The sequence below is a fragment of the Micromonas commoda genome, chromosome 10 (assembly GCF_000090985.2).
Source record: "Micromonas commoda chromosome 10, complete sequence".
Lineage (NCBI taxonomy): Eukaryota > Viridiplantae > Chlorophyta > Mamiellophyceae > Mamiellales > Mamiellaceae > Micromonas > Micromonas commoda.
In genome coordinates, this window is record NC_013047.1 from 348,302 (window position 1) to 370,211 (window position 21,910).

General features: G+C 63.6%; 9 protein-coding genes across 9 annotated transcripts; 3 read left to right on the forward strand and 6 right to left on the reverse strand.

Moving 5' to 3' along the window:
• Nucleotides 1–486: 486 nt before the first annotated feature.
• MICPUN_109003 (predicted protein) lies at nucleotides 487–2,490 on the reverse strand. Its single transcript, XM_002508663.1, has one exon. It carries the CDS (start codon nucleotides 1,378–1,380, stop codon nucleotides 556–558), a length of 825 nt encoding a protein of 274 aa, XP_002508709.1. The 5' UTR covers nucleotides 1,381–2,490; the 3' UTR covers nucleotides 487–555.
• Nucleotides 2,491–2,967: 477 nt separating this feature from the next.
• MICPUN_86032 (predicted protein) lies at nucleotides 2,968–4,086 on the reverse strand (the record flags this gene model as incomplete). The annotated part of the gene is made up of 1 exon (XM_002508664.1): nucleotides 2,968–4,086. A coding segment is annotated over one exon (1,119 nt), but the record flags the coding sequence as incomplete, so codon positions are not given.
• Nucleotides 4,087–5,209: 1,123 nt separating this feature from the next.
• MICPUN_102624 (predicted protein) lies at nucleotides 5,210–7,018 on the reverse strand (the record flags this gene model as incomplete). The annotated part of the gene is made up of 1 exon (XM_002508665.1): nucleotides 5,210–7,018. The coding sequence occupies one exon, from the start codon at nucleotides 7,016–7,018 to the stop codon at nucleotides 5,210–5,212; it is 1,809 nt and encodes a 602-aa protein (XP_002508711.1).
• Nucleotides 7,019–7,409: 391 nt separating this feature from the next.
• MICPUN_85881 (predicted protein) lies at nucleotides 7,410–8,162 on the forward strand (the record flags this gene model as incomplete). Its single annotated transcript, XM_002508390.1, has 1 exon — nucleotides 7,410–8,162. A coding segment is annotated over one exon (750 nt), but the record flags the coding sequence as incomplete, so codon positions are not given.
• Nucleotides 8,163–8,236: 74 nt separating this feature from the next.
• MICPUN_109004 (predicted protein) lies at nucleotides 8,237–9,341 on the reverse strand. The gene has a single exon (XM_002508666.1). The coding sequence runs from the start codon at nucleotides 9,329–9,331 to the stop codon at nucleotides 8,285–8,287; it is 1,047 nt and encodes a 348-aa protein (XP_002508712.1). The 5' UTR covers nucleotides 9,332–9,341; the 3' UTR covers nucleotides 8,237–8,284.
• A 487-nt stretch (nucleotides 9,342–9,828) lies between these two features.
• Nucleotides 9,829–14,809, forward strand: MICPUN_61824 (predicted protein; the record flags this gene model as incomplete). The annotated part of the gene is made up of 3 exons (XM_002508391.1): nucleotides 9,829–9,898; nucleotides 10,082–10,139; nucleotides 10,319–14,809. 3 exons carry the CDS (start codon nucleotides 9,829–9,831, stop codon nucleotides 14,709–14,711), a joined length of 4,521 nt encoding a protein of 1,506 aa, XP_002508437.1. The 3' UTR covers nucleotides 14,712–14,809.
• A 144-nt stretch (nucleotides 14,810–14,953) lies between these two features.
• Nucleotides 14,954–15,403, reverse strand: MICPUN_85490 (predicted protein; the record flags this gene model as incomplete). Its single annotated transcript, XM_002508667.1, has 1 exon — nucleotides 14,954–15,403. A coding segment is annotated over one exon (450 nt), but the record flags the coding sequence as incomplete, so codon positions are not given.
• A 1,143-nt stretch (nucleotides 15,404–16,546) lies between these two features.
• MICPUN_71636 (predicted protein) lies at nucleotides 16,547–17,320 on the reverse strand (the record flags this gene model as incomplete). Its single annotated transcript, XM_002508668.1, has 2 exons — nucleotides 16,547–16,813; nucleotides 16,994–17,320. Coding segments are annotated over 2 exons (594 nt in total), but the record flags the coding sequence as incomplete, so codon positions are not given.
• A 1,951-nt stretch (nucleotides 17,321–19,271) lies between these two features.
• Nucleotides 19,272–21,778, forward strand: MICPUN_61826 (predicted protein; the record flags this gene model as incomplete). Its single annotated transcript, XM_002508392.1, has 2 exons — nucleotides 19,272–19,562; nucleotides 19,621–21,778. 2 exons carry the CDS (start codon nucleotides 19,272–19,274, stop codon nucleotides 21,178–21,180), a joined length of 1,851 nt encoding a protein of 616 aa, XP_002508438.1. The 3' UTR covers nucleotides 21,181–21,778.
• Nucleotides 21,779–21,910: the final 132 nt, after the last annotated feature.

Consider the following 21,910-nt stretch of genomic DNA (forward strand, 5'->3'; position numbering starts at 1 on the left):
TGCGAATCGACCCGTCGGGTTTGAATCGGAGGTTTGAATCGGTCGGCGGCGACGGAGGTCCGCACGGAACCCCGCCGCGCTCGGGCATCGCGGCCGTCGCGCTGGACGCGAACGCGGGTCATCACGCGACGGGGCGGGGCGCTCGGAGCGGGGAACGGATACCGGCGCTGGGGACGAAGCTCACCGCGGCGTTTACGCGAGGTTTACTCGGGGAGCATCGCGGGAAGCATCGATGTCCTCAAACGGCGCCGCCGCGGGGCTTGGACGGATCCAACGGCTCGGGAAGGGAAAGGGGCGAAGAGGCGGGAGACGGACCGTGGCGGGAGGCGGACGAGACGCGCGCGAACTTCGCGGAGGGGCGCGGCGTGGTGGTGTGCGAGTGGTGCGGGCATCTGGTGTGCCGCGCGGTGCGCGTGGGGCAGATGGACGGGTGCCCGATGCGCAGGCGGCGGTCGGCGCGCGCGAAGGTGCGTCGGTCCGGACTGTGAGGGAGGGGCGCGCGCCGCGATACAAATCTGTTGCTACGCGAATACGCAAATTATCATCACGAGCGTTTCAACTCTTACACTCGGTGACATCTTCATCTCCCAGGAACGCGCAGGACGCCGGCGTGGTCATCCCGTTTCGCAAGTTGAAGTCAAAGCACGACTTCTCCATGTCGCAAGGGCCTATGTGGCAGTTCTTGCCGCCGTATCTCGTGGCGCAAGATGTGCACGTGCATGCTGTGGTTGTGCCGCCGACGGTGCCGCCGTTGATGCAGTAGAAGATACCGTCGCTCCCGTCCTTGGCCGGATCCGATGATGCGGTGCACGCACTCGCCGTCTGGCAGCTCGCGTCTTCGTATCCTGGGTTACAGTCGCACGTGCATGCTGTGGTTGTGCCGCCGACGGTGCCGCCGTTGATGCAGTAGAAGATACCGTCGCTCCCGTCCTTGGCCGGATCCGATGATGCGGTGCACGCACTCGCCGTCTGGCAGCTCGCGTCTTCGTATCCTGGGTTACAGTCTGTGCACGTGCATGCTGTGGTTGTGCCGCCGACGGTGCCGCCGTTGATGCAGTAGAAGATACCGTCGCTCCCGTCCTTGGCCGGATCCGATGATGCGGTGCACGCACTCGCCGTCTGGCAGCTCGCGTCTTCGTATCCTGGGTTACAGTCGCACGTGCATGCTGTGGTTGTGCCGCCGACGGTGCCGCCGTTGATGCAGTAGAAGATACCGTCGCTCCCGTCCTTGGCCGGATCGTCGGAGGCAACGCAGGGATCTGCCTGACACTCTGCCGTGTCCGTGAGCGTTCCCAAATAACACGATTGCGATCCAGAGAGCGTGTATCCCTCGTTGCATGTGGGCTGACAGTGAGAAAATCCTTTGATCGAAAGGAGCATATGTGAGCAGTTGCCTTTCGCACCGTTGACAGGCGGCGTGGTGTTGGTGTGACATGCGAGCGCAGAAAAAACATAAGCGTGCCCTTTGGCGAGTGAGCCAACTGATATGGTAGAACCACTGATCCCTACTGTTTCCCCGTATCCGAATAGACCCGATGTCCCATCTACAGCGTCTGGGCTCAGCGTTGCCTGGCGTGTCCAGCCCGACGCAAGAACGCCAAGCTCGTTGCGAACAAAAACCCACGCCCGACCCGTGTTTATATGGTAATACGGGTAAGTTCCAGAACCGGCCACGATGATATCACCGTCAATGTTCACACTATCGCCAAAACCAAGAACCCCTCCTTGAGCGTCGGGGATATCGTCTCCAGCGGTGAGTTTACCCAACTCACAGTTGTCAGGGCATCCAACTTGTGTCCAGCCCGATGTGAGGTCGCCGGCTGCATCACGCGTAAACACGTACGCAGCGCCGGTGTTCGCCACGCCGGAATGGTCATGAGCGTATGCGCCCGCTACCAAAGTATCGTCCTTCAACGACACTTTACCCCCCAAACGATCACCTGCGCCAGTATCGTGGCCTTCGAGTCTCGCACGTTGCGTCCAAGTCGATGAAAGATTACCAGCAATATCTCGTGTAAATACAATCGCCTGCCCGCGATCCCCATCACCAAACAAATATGCCCCAGCTACCAATGTGTCACCATGTAGTGAAAGAGTGGTGCCAATACCCACAACATGTGTATAAGACGTCAACTCGTGACTTGCCGTCAAACGGGTGACCCTTGACCAACCAGAGGATAGATCATGCGGGTCATCTCGCTTGTAGATGTGCACAACTCCAATACCCTCATTATATGTTTGTCTAGGATCCGATATCGCTAGTGTATCGCCGCTGATGGATAGTCCCCAACCAAAATTAGACGGGTCAATCTCTGGATAAAGCTTAGCGACTTGAGACCAGCCTGATCCAAGATTTCCAGGATTGTCACGCGTGAAGACATAGACCGTTTTCGTTGATGCGGCCGATGAACCCAAAACGGCGAGGGTGTCGGCATCAAGAGCGACCCGCGACCCGAAAATACCTTGGTCAGCAGTTTCCTCAGGACGAAGCTTACCTTGCAGACAGTTGGAGGGGCAGCCAAGCTGAGTCCATCCGGACGCGAGGTCCGAGGGTTCGTCGCGTGTGAAAATATACACAGCACCCGGGGCGCCCGGTATCTCTACGGCCGAACTACCCACCACCATTGTATCGCCATCAATTTCTGTTGCCTCTCCAAAACCGTACACGTTTCCCACGTCTCCCGCATTTCCAGGAGAGTCTTGCCCGATTACCTTTGCGCGATGAAACTGGAATTCCCACCAACCGTCCAACGCGTCGCCTGCATCGTACACCCGATGGAGACCCCGCCACTGGTTGGTGTAAGTTGTGGACACCGGAATCGAGCTCCCGTCAGTCGTGCTCCCATCGCCGAGCTCTCCGTTGGTGTTTCTACCCCAACATCGCGCCTCTTCATTAGCCAACACCGCACAGGACACGTAATAACCAGCAGCAACAGCAATCGCGTCTGTGATTCCGACTACTTCCACCGGAGATGATCTGTCATCCATGGTCCCGTCTCCGAGCTGGCCATTGGCATTCTTGCCCCAACATTTTATCACCCCGCTCCTCAGGAGCGCGCAAGAGTGATGATGACCTAAAGCGATACTCATCGCCGACGTGATACCGAGCACTTGTACCGCAGCTGACCTGTCGCCTGTTGCTCCGTTACCGAGCTGTCCGTTTGCATTATTGCCCCAACACGTCACATTCCCGTCACCAAGTAAAGCGCACGCGTGCCAGTAACCTGAGGCGATGTTTGTCGCGTTCGTGACGCCGACTACCTGAGAGGCGGTTGTGCTGTCCTCGACGTAGGAACCATCGCCGAGCTGTCCTTTTGCGTTATATCCCAAGCACTTTACAAATCCATCCTGAAGAAGAACACACGTATGAGCATAGCCCACAGCCACACTTCTCGCATTCGATATTCCCAACATCTTAACGGCAGCGTAATTATGGCTTCGGGACCCATCCCCGTGCTGCCCACTGCCATTCCATCCCCAGCACCACACAGACAGATTGCCCTGACGACGAACGACACACGAGTGGTAATCGGCGACAGAGATTGCCACCGCGTCTGTGATAAGGTCGCCGCTTGTTTTTTCTACTACCGCCGTGGGTTGCAATTTGCCAAAGTACCAGTCGTAAGTTCCATCGCCGATCGTCCCGTAGTAATTCCCACCCCAACATTTCACCGAGCCGTCCATCAGTAGTGCGCACTGGTGTGTCCGACCTGCACCCGTGTCAACAGACAAGGCGTTTGTGATTCCTTGAACCACTACCGGGTTCAAGCTATCAGCGGTGGTGCCATCTCCGAGCTGACCCTTCGCGTTGCGCCCCCAGCATTGAACCGACCCGTCGTTCATGAACGCACAAAGATGGTCTTGTCCAATCGTGACTCGGCCGCGTTGATAATTTGGCCGCGTTGATGAGAAGTCCAACAGGTAACCGGCCCGTGAATCTTGCACCGCCGCCGTGGTGAGCACCGTATTCTGCGACGCGTCCAAGATCTCGGCGTACAGTCCGACCGCTCGGGAGAAGCCGCCCAAGTCCGCCGTCTGGTAGAGGAAGATGCCGCCGATCGCTATCTCCTCGCCGAGATCGACCATGACCCAGTTATCGCTGGCATCGTACGAGTGGAAGTACCCGCCGCCGGGACACGTATGACTCGCGGCGTCTTGACCCGACGGCCTGACACACGGTGGACCGCCGGACACGGCGGTGGCGCCGCGGATGTCCCCGTCGACCAATCCCGCCAGCGATCCGCCGTAGCCGACGTCGCTGGCCGTCACCGTCTTCCCCGCCGCCACATTGCCGTGCACGTTCCCGGGCGGGTAAACGATCATCTCGTTGAAGTGAAGGAAGTCGTTGACGATGAGTTTGACGTATCGACCGACGGGTCCGGACGCTTCGTTCTGCTGCGTCAGCCTTCGGCGCGGCGCGACGTTGGCGAGTTGTTCTCCACCTTGAAGCTCAGCCTGGCGACTGAGAGGTTGTCGAGAGGTTGTCGACGACTCGACGCCGGTGGCGTCCGCGGCGGCCGCGGAGGACGTTCCCGGCACGAGCATCAGCGCCAGAAACGCGAGGACGACACGCGACGCGACCGTCGTCTGAGCGTGTCGTGAGCGTCGACGACCGCCAGGGTGGAATTCTGATCTCATTTCTCCCCCGCGCCGAAAGTCAGGGCTGGGTGTCGCTGCGCCTTCGAGGCGGATGTCCGTCGCGGCGATGCGTCGCGTCAGTGGCGGGTGGACGAACGCCGCGCGCGAATGGTTCAACGCCGCACTGGCGGAAGAGGAAATGGGCACACGCGGGGGCGCGCGGGATGGCAGACTGTTCAGGAAACCGGCAGTTGGGTTTCTAGCAGTTTCGCAGTTTCGCTCGCAACCCGCGACCTAATTCAGTTCCGCGACCTTTCGCCAGGCTGGCAGGCAGGCCAAAAGGCTGGTTGGTGCTTTCTTTCACGGGTCATATTCTTTTCAAGGTTGGTTGGTCCAGCCAGTTCCCATTACTTTCTTCAATGTGAAACAGTCCGGATTTTGCTATTTCCACCGAATTAAATATCGCGAGAAATCTTGTACCAGAAGCTCAGTTCCAACACGCGCCACGGAATGGCATAACGGTCTGCCGACGCGGCATTCAAAAGGCGGTGAAAGACCCGAGCCCGACGATGTTGACATGTGAATATTTGGAGCGACTGTGCGCGTCTGCTGCCTAGTCTCGCGGCGTCGCCTACGAGGCGTGCCAGCTGGACTCGGCGATGACCTCGTCCGAGAGGATCTTAAGCAGTCGCCCGCGCATCAGCCGGACGCTCCCGTTCGGCGGCGGCGCGAACCCCCTGGCCTTGATGTGCGCCTCGGCAAACTCCCCGGGCATCGTGGCGAAGACAGCGAGCGACCGGGCGAGTAAGAGCCGCGACCTGTCCGCGTCCCTCGACGCCTTCCGCGAACTCGCCTCCGCCCGCGCCGGAACCCCCGCACCGGTACGTTTCTCGTCTCTCCCGCCCGCGAATTTCGCCACCAGGGTCTTCTCCCGCGAGCAGTTACTGAACAGGTGGAAAATCCGCGGCGACTCGAACCCAATCGCCGTCAACGTATCCGTCGCGCTCTCCATCTGCCGCCGCCACTCCGCGTATCCCTTCGTGGCGTCCTTGAACGTCAACACCAGCGTCGCGCCCCGCCTCAGCGCCGGGACGAACGCGGACACGATCCCCGTCGCCGTCTCCGGCGACACGTTGGCGTCGCACACGAGCAAATCCACGTCACCGGCGCGACGCACCGTCTCGACCGCGTCCTCGCCCCGCATCTTCAGGTGCGTCACGTTGGGTGGCAGCCGCCCGTTTTTAAAATCCCCGAGCTCCGCGGGATCCACCGCGAACACCTCGCCCCCGCACGCCGCGTCCAGCCGAGCGCACAGCCACTGCGTCCAGCCCCCCGGCGCGGCGCCCACGTCGACGCACCGCCACGTTCGCTCGATCGCCACCCCCGCGCGAGCCGTCGCCTCCTCGATCTTGTGAAACGCGCGGCACATCGCGCCGGCGTCGGTCCGCCTCTTCCGCGCCGCCTCGCCCGCGTCCATCAGCCAGGCCCTGAGCGAGTCCGGACCCGTCCGGTCGAGGCTCCAAACCGTCACGTGCGCGCGGCCTCGCACGGCGACGACGTCCAACGCGTGCGTCGCGTCGTCCACCCTCGCGCACGTTTCCCACCCGTGACTTCCTCCGAGAACGGGGCGAGCTTCTAGAGCTTCGAGAACGACGTCTCGAAGCCGCGGCGGGAAGCATCGAACGCGGATCCGAGCGGCGAAGGAGGAGTCCTTTTCGCCGCCTAGCGCCGCGTCCACGAGCGACGCGAGCTTCTCGCGCAACGTCGCGTCGAGCGCGTCCGCGTCGTCGCCGACGACGGAGGCGTCGGCGAAGAGAACGCCTTCGTCTCCTCCCCTTTCGTTCCTTTCGTCCCCCTTTCGGTCGGCGGCGTGGTTCGCGCCGGTCGCGTACGCTCGTTTGATCCTCGCGGCGAGATGTTCGTCATCGGCTAGGATACGCGCGGCGTTCGCGACCCCGCGGTGGCCTGCGGTGACGAGGACGAGGACGTCGCCGTTTCGGGAGAGGTCCGCCCTCGCCGCGCCGACGACGGCGTCGGCGCCCAGGAGCTCGCGGCATCGGGACACGACTCGGTCGCTCATGCCCACCTCCACCTGGAGCGCGATGTGATGGTCGGCGGGCGGCGGGACCGGGTGCGGGAACCAGCACCTCGGAGCCTTCGGGTCCGCGCGGCGGGCCTCCTCCCTGGCGCAGACGCCGTATCGATCGAGCGTCCAGCACGTCTGACGCTGCGCGATCGGAACGTGCGCGTCGGGGCAATCGGGACGCGCGCACGAGCCCCCGTCGGCGCGACAGAACCTCTTGCACAGGAGCCTGGAGCCGTCGGCGGTTCTGGGCGCGGTCTCGAGCTCCCGAGGGGGCGCCCTGATGGCGGCGAGGCAGCTGAGAAGTGGATCCGCGCTCGGGTCGTCGCCCGCGAGCATCGCCCTGGGCTTCGTCATCGTGCACGCGCCTCCGGGATGTGTGGCGGCGGGCGGCGGTGGCGTCGTGCGTTGATGAGGCTTGGTCGGTTCCATCACCAGACGCGGGCGGACTCCAGTCTGTTCCTGTTTTTTTGGCCCGCCGAGATCAGTGGGCGCAAACCCTCCGTGGTTCACAACCCGACGCCGCCCGATGCTGCGTCGTCTCGTCAACTCCGTGGGCGCGGCCGCGGTTCGCCAGGCCCGCGGCCCGGTGAACCCCGCGCCCGTCGCCTCGCGTTCCGTCGGCGGTCTCATGGTGGTGCGTCCCCGGCGCCCGCGGAAAACCCCTAATCCACACGTTGGCGGAGACTTGTGATAAATCCCTCGCCTCCCGCCCTTCACCGGCCCTTCCGCTGACCCGATCTCCCCACGGAACCAACGACGACAGCATCGCGACACCCCCGACAACAACGACTCCCTCAGCTGGGACTTCCCCGAGGCCGCCATGCCCACCGTGCACAAGATCCTCGAGCGCTATCCCCCCAACTACAAGCGCTCCGCCATGATCCCGCTGCTCGACGTGGCGCAGCAGGCGAACCAGGGCTACCTCTCCGTGCAGGCCATGAACAGGGTGGCGGAGATGCTCGAGGTGGCTCCCATCCGCGTGTACGAGGTGGCGACATTCTACTCCATGTTCAACCGCACCAAGGTTGGCAAGTATCACGTGATGGTCTGCGGCACCACGCCGTGCATGCTCCGCGGCTCGCGCGACATCGAGAAGGCGCTGAGCGATTACATGGGCGTGAAGAAGTTCGAGTCCACGCCGGATGGCGTGTTCACGCTCGGGGAGATGGAGTGCATGGGTTGCTGCGTCAACGCGCCGATGATCGCCGTCGCGGACTACTCCAACGGCGTGGAGGGATACTCGTACAACTATTACGAGGACCTCACCCCCGCGGATGCCGTCGCCGTGGTCAAGGCGCTCAAGGCTGGTCAGAAGCCTCGCGTGGGCTCGCAGCACAGGGATAAGGCTGAGCCGATGGGGGGTCAGACGACGCTGACGGGTGAGCCGCGGGGGCCGTACTGCCGGGACCTGGCGAAGGTGAAGGCGGACTTGGAGGCGGCGGCGGCGGCGGCGGCGGCCGAGGCTGCAAAGGCGGCGGCGGAGGCGAAGAAGTGATGACGACGCCGCGCTCGCGATGAAACAAAGTCGGTTTTTCCGACGAGCTTCGAGGTCCTTCGGGGGCCTCCACGTGTGCCTTAACAGTTGTAATTAAGTCGTTTTCGATACGTCGCGTCGCGCCGTCATAATCTGGTGTTCATGCGGAGCACGGACTTGGTCGCGCCGCTCTTGCCGCCGCCCCCGGGCCTCCACGCCTTGGTGATCTTCGCCCTCCCCTCCTTCTCGCGTCGCCTCTCCTTCCACTTCTGCAGCTCCTCGGGATCCGCCATGTGCTCCGGGAACGGATTCATCGGGCCCTTGTTGGGCTTGGGCGGCGCCCAAGGGTAATCCGCGGGGGGCTCCGGGACAAACTTCGGATCCGGTCCCTCCGGTTTGTACCTGTACTCGCCGCACACGCCGCCGAGGTTCTTCGGTCCGGCGAGCGTCTTGCCCGTGACCCCGGGTCCCCCTCTCTTGCCCGGCGCCGTCGGCTTCCAATCGGGTTTACCGGCCATCAGCTTCTTCCCGTGCGCCGCCCGCGCGGCGTCCGCCTTGCGCTCCGCGTCGTAATCCGTGGCGACGTACTTGTACTCGCCCGCCGACCCCCCCGCGCTCTTCTTCTCGCCGAGGGTGTACCCCCGCATCCCGTACCCACCCTTCTTGCCCGGACCCGTGACGATGTTTCGCGGCTTGGGCTGCGTGCTCGGGTCGCCTTTCATCAAGCCCTTGGGCGGTTCGCCGTCCGCGGTGCCCCAGCCGAAGTAAGGCTCGCCGTCCTCGTTCTCGAACGGCTCGCCGAGGGTGCCCCCGTACCCGCCCAGACCGCTGCTCTTTTTGGGCATCCCCGCCGGCACGAGCGGGCCTTGGATGCGCCCGTCCTCGGCCTTGGCCCTCGCCTCGCGCTTCTCCGCGGCGCTCACCTGGAACGGTTCCTTCTGATATAAGGGTTTGAACCTGTCGAAGGAGGCGTCGTTGCCTTTGCCCATCTTCGCGGACGGAGCCTTCATGTTCACGCCTCTCAGGCGGGAGTTGCCCTGCGCGAGGGGATCCTTGCCGGTGTACGGGACCCCGACGTTCAGCGAACCGGGGTTGCTGAACGAGCCGTACTTGTCGGGGCCCGCGGGAGCGTCTTCATCGACGACCGGGATGGGCTTGGCGGTGTCCGCCGGGGGCGCAGCCTCGGGAGCCATGGCGTCGCGGACGGGGCGCCCTCGGAATTGAACGAAGGTGACGCAATCGGCAGACGCGAGCCAGACTTTCCAAAACCGGCCCAACTCGGCTTTGCGACGCCTCGATCGCATGACAAAAAATGAACGGAGAAAAGACTCAAGCTTTCAGGGTTTGGGAAACTGGCCAGCCTGGTTTTTCCGTTTTCCCGTATGGCAGCCAGTCAGACCTCGCCTCGCCAAAACTTGCTGGGCGGGAATTCGAACTCGCAGAGGCGACAAACAAAGTCACCAACGGGAGCGCCGTTCGAATGCGCCCGGGCTCCACTTCGAACGCGCGCGGAGGCGGCGAGAGAAGCGAGATCCGTTTGGGTGGATCGGGGATCACCTGCGCGGAACGAAAGCGTGGCATCGGAGCGTTCTTCACGTCGAAGCACGCGACCGAGCCCTTCCATCTGAGACCAACTTCCTTTTCCCTCGCCGCGGTGAGGTGAAGGCCCTCGGGCGGGAAGAGAGCAGGGATGAAGGTTATGCAGCGCCGAATCCTGCTCGGACTCGTCGCGGTTCTGTGCGCCGCGATCGGCGTTCAAGGTACGTGCGCGTCTTAGCCCCGGGCGCGCGAAGAAACGCTGCGCGGTTCACGCGATCGCGACCCGTGCAGCCAAGACCTCACCCCTGCGCCCCGCCCAAGGCTGTGGACAAATTAACCAACAACGGAGCCCGAGACGATGACAACCCGACGCTGACCTCGACCCCCGTTCCGAATCTCCGCAGCCGGATGCGAGTACCATACGAACTGCGCCGCCTGTGTGGCCGACACAACCTGCGGATGGTACGCGATCGCGATCGACCCTCGAGCGCGAACCCCAATTCGATTCCCGCCCGGACCCTTTTTTTCAAAGGGGCCCCTGCAGGCGCCCGAAGTTAAATTTTCTCCTCCCCCTCCCCTGATCCGCTCCCCCGTCGCGCGATCTGACCGTATCGCGCCCTCTCGCACCTAAAAACACGCAGGTGCGGTAACGATCCGTACTCCGCCGGCGGCTACGGCTTCACCCAACAGGGCGACCATACCGAGGGTAACCCCTTCAGCGCGGATGCCTACATGGTCGGCGGCATTGGCAAGGTTAAGCTCCTGGGCACCTCGTCCACCGCGTCGCCGGGCCAGCCCCCGCCCAACCGCGTGATCATCGGCCAGAACACCCGCTTCACCAAGCAGTTTCGCGGCTACTCCTCCTTCGACCAGGACGGCTACCAGATGGGCGAGAACCCGTTCAAGATTGTCGTCGTGGTGTCCACCGAGTACACGCTGGAAGTTGTACGCGTGTACAACGACACGTACATGGAGGTTAAGGACCACCAGGTGAACATCCCGGACTACATCCCGTTCACGCTCGGCACCCCGCGCGGCCGAGGCGAGCTCTGGTACGGCCCGAGCTCCAAAGAGGTGATCCTGCCCAACTCGCAGTCTCGCGAGCAGCTCACCATCGTATGCGGGAAGTCGTTCTCGGCATCCACCGTCAACGACACGGACGCGTGCAAGTTCACCAAGGAGCTCAAGGTTGGCTACTGGCTCGTGTTGGACAAGGCCTATCCGGTTCAGCACAGGGTGATCACCAGCATCAAGTCCGACTACGAGCTCACCGTGGACGCGGACTTTTCCGTCGGATCGGCTGTCGCCACCGACACCCTCGCGCACTCGGGCACCAAACTCGCGGGCGAGAGTGAGTGGACCTGGGTCTCGTGCCCGCCCCGCATCGGCAAGCGCGCCACCGGCATGGGCGTGATCGAGACCCACGCGGATCAGACGACCGACTTCAAGGATTCCGGCGCCATCAAGGCTGGCCGCTCGGTCACCAGCGGCTGGCTGGGCCGAGCGTCGGGCGCGGCTACGATGAAGCGCCACCGCATCGTCGGCCGCGGCACCCGCTTCGAGACCCAGTTCGGCGCCGAGACGCACTGGGACAAGTTGGAGCCCGGCTCGTACTACAAGGAGGGCCCGTGGATGTCCGTGCAGATCAACGGCGACTGGGAGACGGTCAAGATTGACAAGCTCGGCTCCACCGGCACCTACGCCGAGTACATCTCCGTGCTCGAGAACTCCTTCTCTGAACCCCTGCTCAAGGCGACGCACTTCCACTGGTATACCATGTTATCCAAGGGTACGGGGCGCATCCGATCATACGGCAAGCGCGTGGTGTCCAACGCCTGGTCCAACGTGGAGTTCTCCACCATGGCTGGTGAGGGCACCACCGAGGGCTACTACGGTAACACCCGCTTCCTCACGCAGCTACGCACCGGTTTCACCATCACCGCGTGCGGGCAGACGCGCATGGTCAACAGCATCCAGTCCGACGTGGAGCTCACCATCGACCGCCCCTTCACTCTCGGTAACCGCGAGTGGCTCCCCGCGACCGGTTCCATGGCTCGCGCCGACGACATGTACGTCCGAGGCCTCACGCGCTTGATGCCGCTGTGGCCCCGCGGCGTCACCGTGCAGCTCATCGTCACCTACGTCGGCGGCAGCGGCAACGTCCGCTTCAAGTACCACGTCTGGTGGAAGACGTTCAAACACACCGACGACGGCGACGGTAACTCCCAGGATGACCTCTGCCCGACCGCCACGATTGACGCACTGACGGAGTGCGGCATCACCATGCCTGTCGACTCGTGGTACCAGCTCAAGGACACGGAGCTGCAGAAGGAATTCGGCGTCTACGTCAAGTTCAACAAGTGCGCGGTGGGCAAGGGCGGCTCCGGCACTCCCAAGAACTCCGACGACACCCAGGCGTGCAATCAGGCGACGTTCAAGCCGCACGATCAGTGGAAGATTCACGTCGCTGATATCGAAAACTGCGAGTACTACATCTCCACCGAGGGCGAGCGCTTCATCACCGACGATAACGCCAACCCGCCGGTGTGCTACAACTACGGCAAGTGCATGCCCATCACCACGGACGCCACCACGGTATCCGAGGCGCAGAAGCGACCGCAGCTCACCGCACCCGGCCTCGTCAAGTACGACAAGAGCACCTACACGCTCACGTCGGAGATTGATCCCAACGACGGCAACCGCAACGCCAAGTTCAACTCGGACGTCGAGCCCGGAGACATCATCCGCATCATGAAGACGGGCGGTTCCGTCGACATCCGCGTCACCGGCATTACCTCCGACACCGAGCTGCTGTCGGATTACCTCGACGACGTCGACACCTCGACGGCGTACAACTACAAGATTCTCAAGTGCGCCGCCGGCCGCATCGGCGGCGACAAGCACGACGCGATCGACAACACCGGCGGCGCCATGCACATCCCCGACGAGAGCCCGCTCGCGTATCTGCCCCACCCCGAGCACTCCTACTACCAGACCTGGTCGTACAAGTACTGCGAGATCGACCCGGGTTGCTGCGGCTTCCGCGTGTCGTCAATCGTGCAGCCGCAGCAGTTCGGCTACTATCACGTCAAGCCCGATCACTCCAACTACAACCTGAGGATCGCGGTGCACACCGTGAACGATAACCTCGACCTGTACACTCGCAGGGACGACGACGGCGGCGGCAGGCCCGACACCACGAACTACCACCTCACCTCCGTTCGAGAGTCCGTGCCTTGGGCCATCGACGAGGACGAGTACGACTTTGCCTGCGTCGCGCAGACGCTCAAAAAGTCGGTCCTCGCGGGCGAATACATCGGCGGTGACGCCCCAACGTACGACAGCGCTCTCGCCCAGTACACCATGCACGACAATAAGCCCAACTGCGAGAAGTGGGTCGTCGGCGTCATGGGCGACAACAGGTACCCGCAAACCGTGGGCGCGTCCGAGTACAGCGCGCGATTTTACATCGAGTTTAACTTTCCCGATTTCGCGTGCGAGGACAGCGGCGAGCCCGCCGACGACATCGGCGGTTTCCTCTCCGCGTCGCACAAGAAGAAGTGCATCCAAAATAACCTTCGCTTCGTCCGCGACGCCGACGTCGTGCTCAACAGCGCCGACTCCCCCAAGTGGGTCGTGAGGCTCACCGAGACGAAGAAGCGCCAGAACGGCCAGTACGTCAAGTGGCGCGACGCGGGCGGCGCGAGCTACCCCAACGCGCAGCGCTCCGGCGCGGTGTGGTGGCACCGGAAGGTTCACGTCTGGGACGGCTTCGAGACGAATTTTGTCTTCCAGATCACCGACCCGTCGCAGTGCGGCGGCGAGGACAAGATCTGCGACGGCGGCGACGGCTTTGCCTTTGTCATCACCAACGACGCCAGGCAGGAGAAGGTTGACTACAACTCCAACGAAGGCTGGGATTGCACCGATCCCAACTCGTGCTCCATCACCGACGGCCTCATCGGCTGCCCCGCCGACGGTCTCGGCTACGCCAACTCCAAGAAGTCCAACACCGTCAACTACTTTGGCGAGTGGCAGGAGTGCACCTTCGGCCTTCGCAAGGCGCTCGCCGTCGAGTTTGACACCTTCTACAACGTCGAGCGCCGCGACCCCAAGCAGGGTAAGCAGCACTGGTGGATCAACGCCACGGAGTACGTCTCCTACAACGACAACCACATCGGCGTCTTCATGACGACGGAGCCCAAATACGCGCATCAGCCGTGGGGAGCGTCGCAACCCGAGCTCAAGGCGCTTCACAGCGACGACGAAAACGGAGCGCACTTTGGCTCCACCCCCTCTGTTCCCACGATGGCGGATTTCCAGGAGCACACCGTGAAGATTCGCTACACTCGCGGCTTCACCACCGAGAAGCAGGGCAGTGGCAAGCTGTCCACCACCGACATCGTCACCGCCGACGCCGACCGCCGCAGGCTCAAGGGCAACCAGCTCACCAAGTTCAAGACGGAGCTTCGCACCGGCTTTGAGTTTGGCTACGCGTCGCGCGTCAAGGCGAACGTCAAGGTGAAGCTCAACCGCGACATCACCTGCCAGGACCCGGAGACGGACCCGCCCACCTTTGCCGCGTGCCGCCAGTCGCCCCCCGTCGCCACCACCGGTTTCGGCGACGACGGCGAGGCGACGCGCGTCATCAAGATTATCGACGACGACGAGGCTAACCTCGAGGACACCGACACGTCGGGCGCAACCGCCGAGGAGGCCGAGGTTCGCATCACGTACATGCACGCGTTCAACCCCAAGCAGGATACCGACGCCGACTACAACATCATCAAGGAGTTTCCTGGGGAGATTCAGGTGTTCATCGACGACATGGATCGGTACGTGTTCCAGGTTGCGGTCGAGGACCGGGACATGAGCAAGATTCTCGACACCGACGGCAACGCGTACATCGGGTTCACGGCGTCCACGGGATCCAAGGGTTTCGCGAAGGTTGGCTACGATCCGGAGGAGGTGCACGAGACGCACGATATCCTCGCGTGGAACTACTGCAACAACCCCGGATGCGTGCCCTACTAACAAGGCGCCGGGACGCGCGAGGCGCCACTTAAGATTATACACACATCGATGACGTAGATGGTACATTTGTAAATAAAACGTCTCGTTTTTATTGAAGCCTGATCTTGCTTGCTTGATGACAATACGTGGTGGGGGGCTCGACGTTAGTTCCCTTGCAGTCGTTCCCGCAAAAAATTGTGGATGAATCCGCCAACCATTCGATGGCTCCGTTCTTGTGCGCGTCGGTTTCGATTCGCGGATTCTCAACCCGAACCGTTTCGCCCTATGAGCGAGGTAACTTCGGCGTCCCCGTCCGCGCCGTCGTCGAACTCCAGCACGGTCTGCATACGCTTCGGCTTCGCCAGGAGCTCCTTCAGCTTGCTCGGGTAGATTGGCTTGGTGATGTACTCGTCCATGCCAGCCTCGTACCCTTCGCGGTGGTTCTCCGCGGTGGCGTTGGCGGACGTGGCGACGATGTAGTTGCCCTTGGCGATGGTACCCGTCGCCTCCATCTCGCGGATCCGCTGCGTCGCCTCCAGGCCGTCCATCACCGGCATCTGAATATCCATCAGGATGACGTCGTACAGCCCGCCGCCCTTCATAATCTCGACAGCCTCCGCGCCGTTGTTGGCGACATCCGCCGTCATCCCGCAGTGCTTCACGACAACCTTCGCCACCTTCTGGTTCATCAGGTTGTCCTCGACGATGAGAACGTGGCCGCCGTGGCGGAACACGAGCTCGTCCGCGGCCGTCACGAACGACGATATCGATCCCCCCGACTGTTGCGACGCGGCGGGCCGAGCCGCCGCAGCCGCCGCTCGAACAGGCGCCGAAGGGTTAGGGTTAGGGTTAGGGTTACCCCTGGGCTGGATCCAGCCCCGCTCGGGAAGGCGCGGTACGAGCGGGTCGATACCCCGCGCGGGTACCCCGTCGTTCCCGGCGCGGAGGCGGACGGAGGAGCGCCGTCGGAGTCCGGAGTTCACGGGCGCTTCGACCGCGGGTTCGTCGGCTCCGTCATCCCGCGCGTTCGACGTCGCCAGGCGCTTGGACGCGGACCTGGTGACGCGACACGGGGAGACGAGCGCGTCCCGCCGAGGGTTATCGGTGGGTTGGTTCCTCGCCGGCGCGTTCCTGCGGCTCGCCTGTCTGGCCTCGGGCGCCGCGGCGACGGCGGCGGGGACGTGGAGGGGCGCGATGGGGCTCGGCGGTTGTCCGAGGTTCGCCGCCGCTCTCGCCTGCTCCTGGTGGAGCATCACCTCGGCGGATTTGAGCGCCTCGCGGAGTAAGGTGGGCTTGACCGGGCGGATGAGCTGAACGACGCTCGAGATGAGGGCGCGCCACCCTTCCTCCCTGCGCTCGAGCGTGCTGAGATCCGTCTCGCTGTCGCCGATGCCCGAGAACCCTCCAAAGCTGCTCTGCCGCAAACCGCCGCTCCCCCGGCTGTTCTGTCGGAGCTTCTTCTCCTTCGATAAGATGTCCTTTACCTGCATCTTTTTGCCGACGATTAGCACGATCGGGGGCATGTTGGGCATCGACGGCGCGTCCCTGAACATCCTGCACCACTCCGTCCACAGCGGCGCGAGGAAGCACTCCTCCATGACGATAATGGCGCAGCCCTCGCTTCGGCTCTGCGCGCGGAAAATCGCCGTCGCCACCTCCGCCGACCACAGCTTTCTCTGGTGCTCGGTGTGCGGGAACCTGGCGCCCGCCTCAATGTACACGTGCGTCGCCGCCCCCGCGCACGTCGCCGCGTGCCCGATCGCGTTCGCGAGGGAGTGTTTCGCGATGACGGACAACACCCTCGTCTCGGGGTCGAGCTGCCGGAGCCGGGCGGCGTCAACCTTGTTCCGCACCTCGAGGGGGACGCTGAGCACCATCGTCGTGCCCTTTTCGAGCTCGGACGAGCAGGTTATCGTGCCGCCCACCGACTGGACGATGTTGTTGGTGATGGCCAGGCCCAAACCGGTACCGCCGTACTCTCGCGTCGAAGAGACGGAGGCTTGGCCGAAGGGCATGAATATGAGCTTGAGCTTATCTCGAGCGATGCCGATGCCGTTGTCGCAAACCTCGAACGCGACGACGACCCTCGGCGCGTGCGGCGCCAGGAAATCGTTCTCGATCACCTCCTTCTCGGCGCCGTGGTTCGTGCCCTCGTCCACCTCCTCTTGGTGCTGGTCCAGGGCGATCCCCATCGTCCACGATTTCCCGCGGCCGACGCCCCTCGCGATGTCGTCGTAGCTCGTCCGCGAGATGCGACGCGCGACCGGGTCGTGATCCGGGAGGACGGTGACGCGTAGACGCACCTCGCCGCCCTCGCGCGTGAACTTGATGCTGTTGTTGATGACGTTGATGAGCGCCTGGCGAAGCCGGAACTTGTCGCCCCTCACGTTGAGACCGTCGAGCTCGGGCGCGACGTCGAGGACGAGCTCGACTTGATTCTTGTTCGCCTGGTGGCCGACGATGTCTACGAGCTCGTTGACCATCTCGTTGATGTCGAACGACTCGATCACGAGCTCCTGATGCATCCCGCTGGTACTCTCCAGCTTGGCAAAATCCAAAATCTGACCGATGATACCGAGGAGAGCCTCCGCGGAGACGATGGCGGATGACACAAATTCCCTCTGCGGCTCGGTCAGGGTATCGTCCTCCAGTAACAGCGAGTTGAAAGCGATGATGGAATTCAGAGGGGTCCTCAGTTCGTGCGAAATGTTGGCGACAAACGCCCTGTGAAGCGCACTTACCGATTCCGCCTCCCTTTTGGCTTTTTCCAAAGTGGTGGCGGCGAGTTGTGAGTATCGACTCAGCTCGAGCGCATCGGTGAACAGAGCCTCGTCCAGGCGCATCAGACCATCGGCGTTGTTCATGAGCCAAAAGTTGGAGAAGATGAGGTTGATCGAGTACATCATCTTCGCCACAATGTCGGCCGCTGTCATCATCAAGAATTGGGCGGCGGTGTCGATGTATCCCGCATCTCGCGCAATCTGAATGATGGGAAACAGCGTCCACGTGACGTACGTGAGCGTCTCGAGGACCTGCAGCGATCGTCTGTCCTGTGGATGCTGCACCCTTCGAACGACAAACTGAAAGAGCGTCCTGAACGAGTGCATCAGCGCTATGAACAGCAGGCACGAAACCGTGATTGACAGCACCCGCACCCAGTACATGTTGGATATGAGCCCAAACGCGCCCGCGAGGAGCATCAAGTTGTTCACCAGCGACGCCTTCCACACGTCCCACGACGTGCTCATCAAGCCACCCTCCTCCATGAGCTCCCTGCTGAGCCTCGCGGACATCTCCGCCCGCCCCGTGAACTTTGCCACGATGTGATCGAACGTGTTCAACCACCCGTTGGCGCCGTGGTCCGGGTTCTCAGCCTCCGCGTCCACGGCGCTCTGTCTGTGCGCCACCATCTTCGGTCCGTCGCTCTCGCCCGTGTTGTGAAGTCCGCCTCGCATGGATTCGCCCCTGATCTTGACCGGTCCGTCCTCGTCGAGGTCGTCGAAGCCCAGGAGGGAGACTCGCGGCGAGTGCACCTCCCCGACGTGCCGGGTCATGATGCACAGGATGGCCACCTTGCTGATCATCAACGTGGACGTCACCGGCCACACGGCGATGACGCGCATGGCGCTGTACTCCAGCATGCCGTCTCTTTCCGACCGCACCTGCGGTATGAGGTGGAAGAAGTCCAGGGTGTAGTACACGGTGGACCACAGGCAGATGAGGGTGTGGTACAGGATGAGCGAGAGCTTCAGCGGGCCGTTGTTGTGGGGCAGCGTCGCCAGCGTGGTGAGCAGGGACGCGCCGTAGAAGGACACCGCCGCGAACTTGGCGTAGCTCAGCGTGGTCTGCTGCTCCTGCGATTCGCCGAATTTCGCCGCGTACAGCGACCGCGCGGCGTCGTCGGTGGTCAAGAAGCATCTCGGCACGGTCTCATCGCTCCCGTCGCGCGCGTCGTCGGGCTCGCCCAGGCAGTACTCGTGCAGCGTCATCAGCCCAACGAGCACGCAAACGCCGGTGATTATCCCCGGAACGACGAGCGCCGCGAGGTTCATCCGGAAGATGTGCGGACTCGTCGCGTGTCGCGTGCCGGGGGACCCGGGAGGCCTGAGGGAGATGAGCTTCTGCACGGCGTCCCACCCGGCGCGGTCCGTGAAGGTCCCGACCCCCGGCCTGCCGCCGCGGTCCGAGGCGCGCGCCTCCCTGATGAAACCCGACATCGTGGTTTCGTGAGTAAACGCCGGGGACGTGCCGCCTCCACCGCACGCGCGTCCCTTCCCCGCGTCGCCGCACGCGCAATGGGCTGCGCGAAAGTCGATAACGCGCTGAGATATAAGCTGCTGATCTTCCTGCCCCGTCTACACGTCAGCACGTCCGATTTTTCAGTTCCCACCTATGGGAACGCAGTCAGAAATCCGTACGCGAATCGCAGTCACCGTCAGCCGGCGTCAGATATCGCGGCGAATCCTCGGTCCAGCAGATTGCGTTTCCGCCTCAGTTCGCGCCACTGCGAGCGACGACCCATCGAGCTGGGAAAATCGGAACGTTACGAAGAGGCGAGGGGAAACAGAACAGAGGTGAGCCATGGCGGGTCCTTTGGTTCCCCACGTGGGCTTCGAGGTCTCCGAGCTCTCCCTCGGGGACGAGCCGTCCATGTATACCGGGCGCATGACGTCTCCGTCGACGGAGGCGCGCGAAGCCGAGGTTTCGCGCAGCAGCGCGCAGCTTCAGGCGGTGAAGAACGAGGCGAGTGCCGAGCATTTTGGATCTTTTCTCGCGCCACCCCTCGGGGCGTCGAGGTTCACGCCGGGTTCACGCCCCCGGGACGCCAGCATCGTCGCGATCATTCACACGGACCACACGACGCGCCCCGCGGTCCCCTCGACGCAAAACCCCTGACCCTCGGAACCCCTCGTCCCTCCCGATCCCGCAGAAGCTCAAGGCGCAAAAGACGTTGCAATCCAAGGAGCGCGAGAACAACTTCCTGCGACGCGAGGTTGAGCGCGTGACCGCCGAGCGCAACTCGCTGGAGGCTGCGCTGCAGTCGGAGAAGGCGTACGTGCGCAGGCTCGAGCATAAGATGACCGCGGGCGGTCCCGACACCGCGGCGCGATGCGCGCAGCTCAGATCCAAACTCAAAACCGCCAGGGATGAACTCCAGGTGGAGACGGCCAAGACCCGCGGTCTCCAGAAGGAGCTCGAAGAGGCGTTGAGGGACAAAGCGTCGGTGCTTCACGCGCTCGAGCTCAGGGCGCAAGATCTCAGCGCCGAGGGAGGCGCCGACGTCCCCTCGCGCCTCCTCTACGCCGTCGCCAAAGGCCGCGAGGAGGCGGTGTCGCTGGCTGTGCAAATCGCGGAAAAAAACGACGAGCTTCGCGCGGAGCGCGAGCTCACCGAACACCTCCGCGAACGGTGCGACGAGCTCGAGAAGGCGCGCAAGGCGGAGTTCGACGACGCCACCAGGGCCCGCGCGGGCAGGGCAGACGCGGACGCGCGCGCTGAACGCGCGAGAACCGCGGCGGAGAAAGCCGTGGCGGTAGCGCACGCCGAGGCGGCAAAGGCGGGGGCGCTAGCCGAGGAGGCTGCCTCGCGGTGCGTGCAGCTCGGCACGGAGCTCGCAAAGGAACGCGAGCGGTGCGATGCGCTGCATCGCGCGCTGGACGAGCGCGACGCCTTCCACTCCAAGGACCTCGACGTGTTGCGGCGCGAGATGGAGCTCGCCATCGAAGCCACCGAACGGGAAGCGGGGGACGACGTGAGACGCGCGCGGACGGAGCTCGAGGACGTCTCCGCGCGCCTCGCCGTCGCGGAGGCTGAGCTGGCGGCGGCGCGGACCAACGCGTCGGCGACCGCGGCGGACGCCTCCAAGTCCGTCGAGACGGCCAACGTGAGGGCGGTGCAGGCGGAGGCGGAATCGCATCGGCTCAGGGACCACGTGACGCAACTGGAGGAGGAGGGCGGTAACCTCACGGCGCAGATCGAGGCGTTCGCGGCGGTCAACGCGCGGTTGCAGGACGCGGCGACGTCGGCGCAGACGCGCGCGGACGCCGAGTGCGCCAAGGTGGCCAACTTAAAGCGCCAGGTTGAGACGCTGGAGAAGGCTTCGAAGGCGGCTCGCGGCGAACGCGCGCAGGGCGAATCTGAGTTGAAGCACAAGCTCAAGAGCGCCCTCGAGGAACTGGCGACGGTCATCGCGCAGCGGGACGAGCAGAAGCTGCTGCTGCAGGAGGCGTTGGCGAAGTGCGCGAGCGCCATGGCTCGCGCCGAGCGCATGGAGGTGAACGAGCGGACGCTCAAGCAGAGCGTGGAGAACCTCAACCGGAGCAAGGCTCTGCTGCAGGAGACGATGGTGGAGCAGCTCGCGTCGGTGCGCGCGCAGCTGGAACGCGCGCAGACGCAGAACAGGGACCTGGAGGCGATGATGCGGAGGCAGGCGGCGAACACGGAGAAGTTGCAGGGGCTCGTGGAGGCGTCCACGCCCGGTCTGAGCTAAACGTTGGGCGTTATATTTTTCCAATCTACGACGTAAAGAGCGCCTTCCAACCCGCCGTCACGCCTCGTAGTCGTACCACGCCGCCTCGTTGGAGTACCTCGCGTCCTCGTCCTCGTACTCCCACGTCTCCCACACGTCCGGGTCCGTCGCGTACCCGCCGGACGCGTGACCCGGCAGCTCGGGCGCCACGTAATGCGCGTCCCCTCTACATCCACCCGCGACTCTCCCCTCAATCGCCGGACACGACGCGCCCCCATCCGCAAACGACTCCCCCGCCCCCGCGTCGTCGAAGCACCCCTCCAGTGACACGCCCCGAAACGCCACCGCGCCGTCGCCCGCGATCGCGCCGGTGCCGTCGGGCACGACGGTGGGCGTTCCCCCAACCTGAACGCGCTGCGACGCGAACAGGCGAAGGGATCCCCGAGCGAGTTTGTTCCCGCGACCCAAACTCACCTCGCGGCAATCCACCGACGCCGTGGGCCCGACGCGGCCGTTTCCACCGCGTTCGACGTCCGGCCAGTCGTCGACGTCTCCCGCGACAAAGTCCACGAGCTGCGCGTCGAGCGCGAGGAGGACGTTGCCCTCGCCGCGGTACACGCCCGGGGCCAGACGGACGACGTCCTTGTCCAGCCAACGAGCCGACCTCGGAACCGGACCTTGGGACCGTCGGACCGTGACGCCTCCGTCCGACCGACCATTGGCGACGTCCACCCTCGCGCCCCGCAGCGCC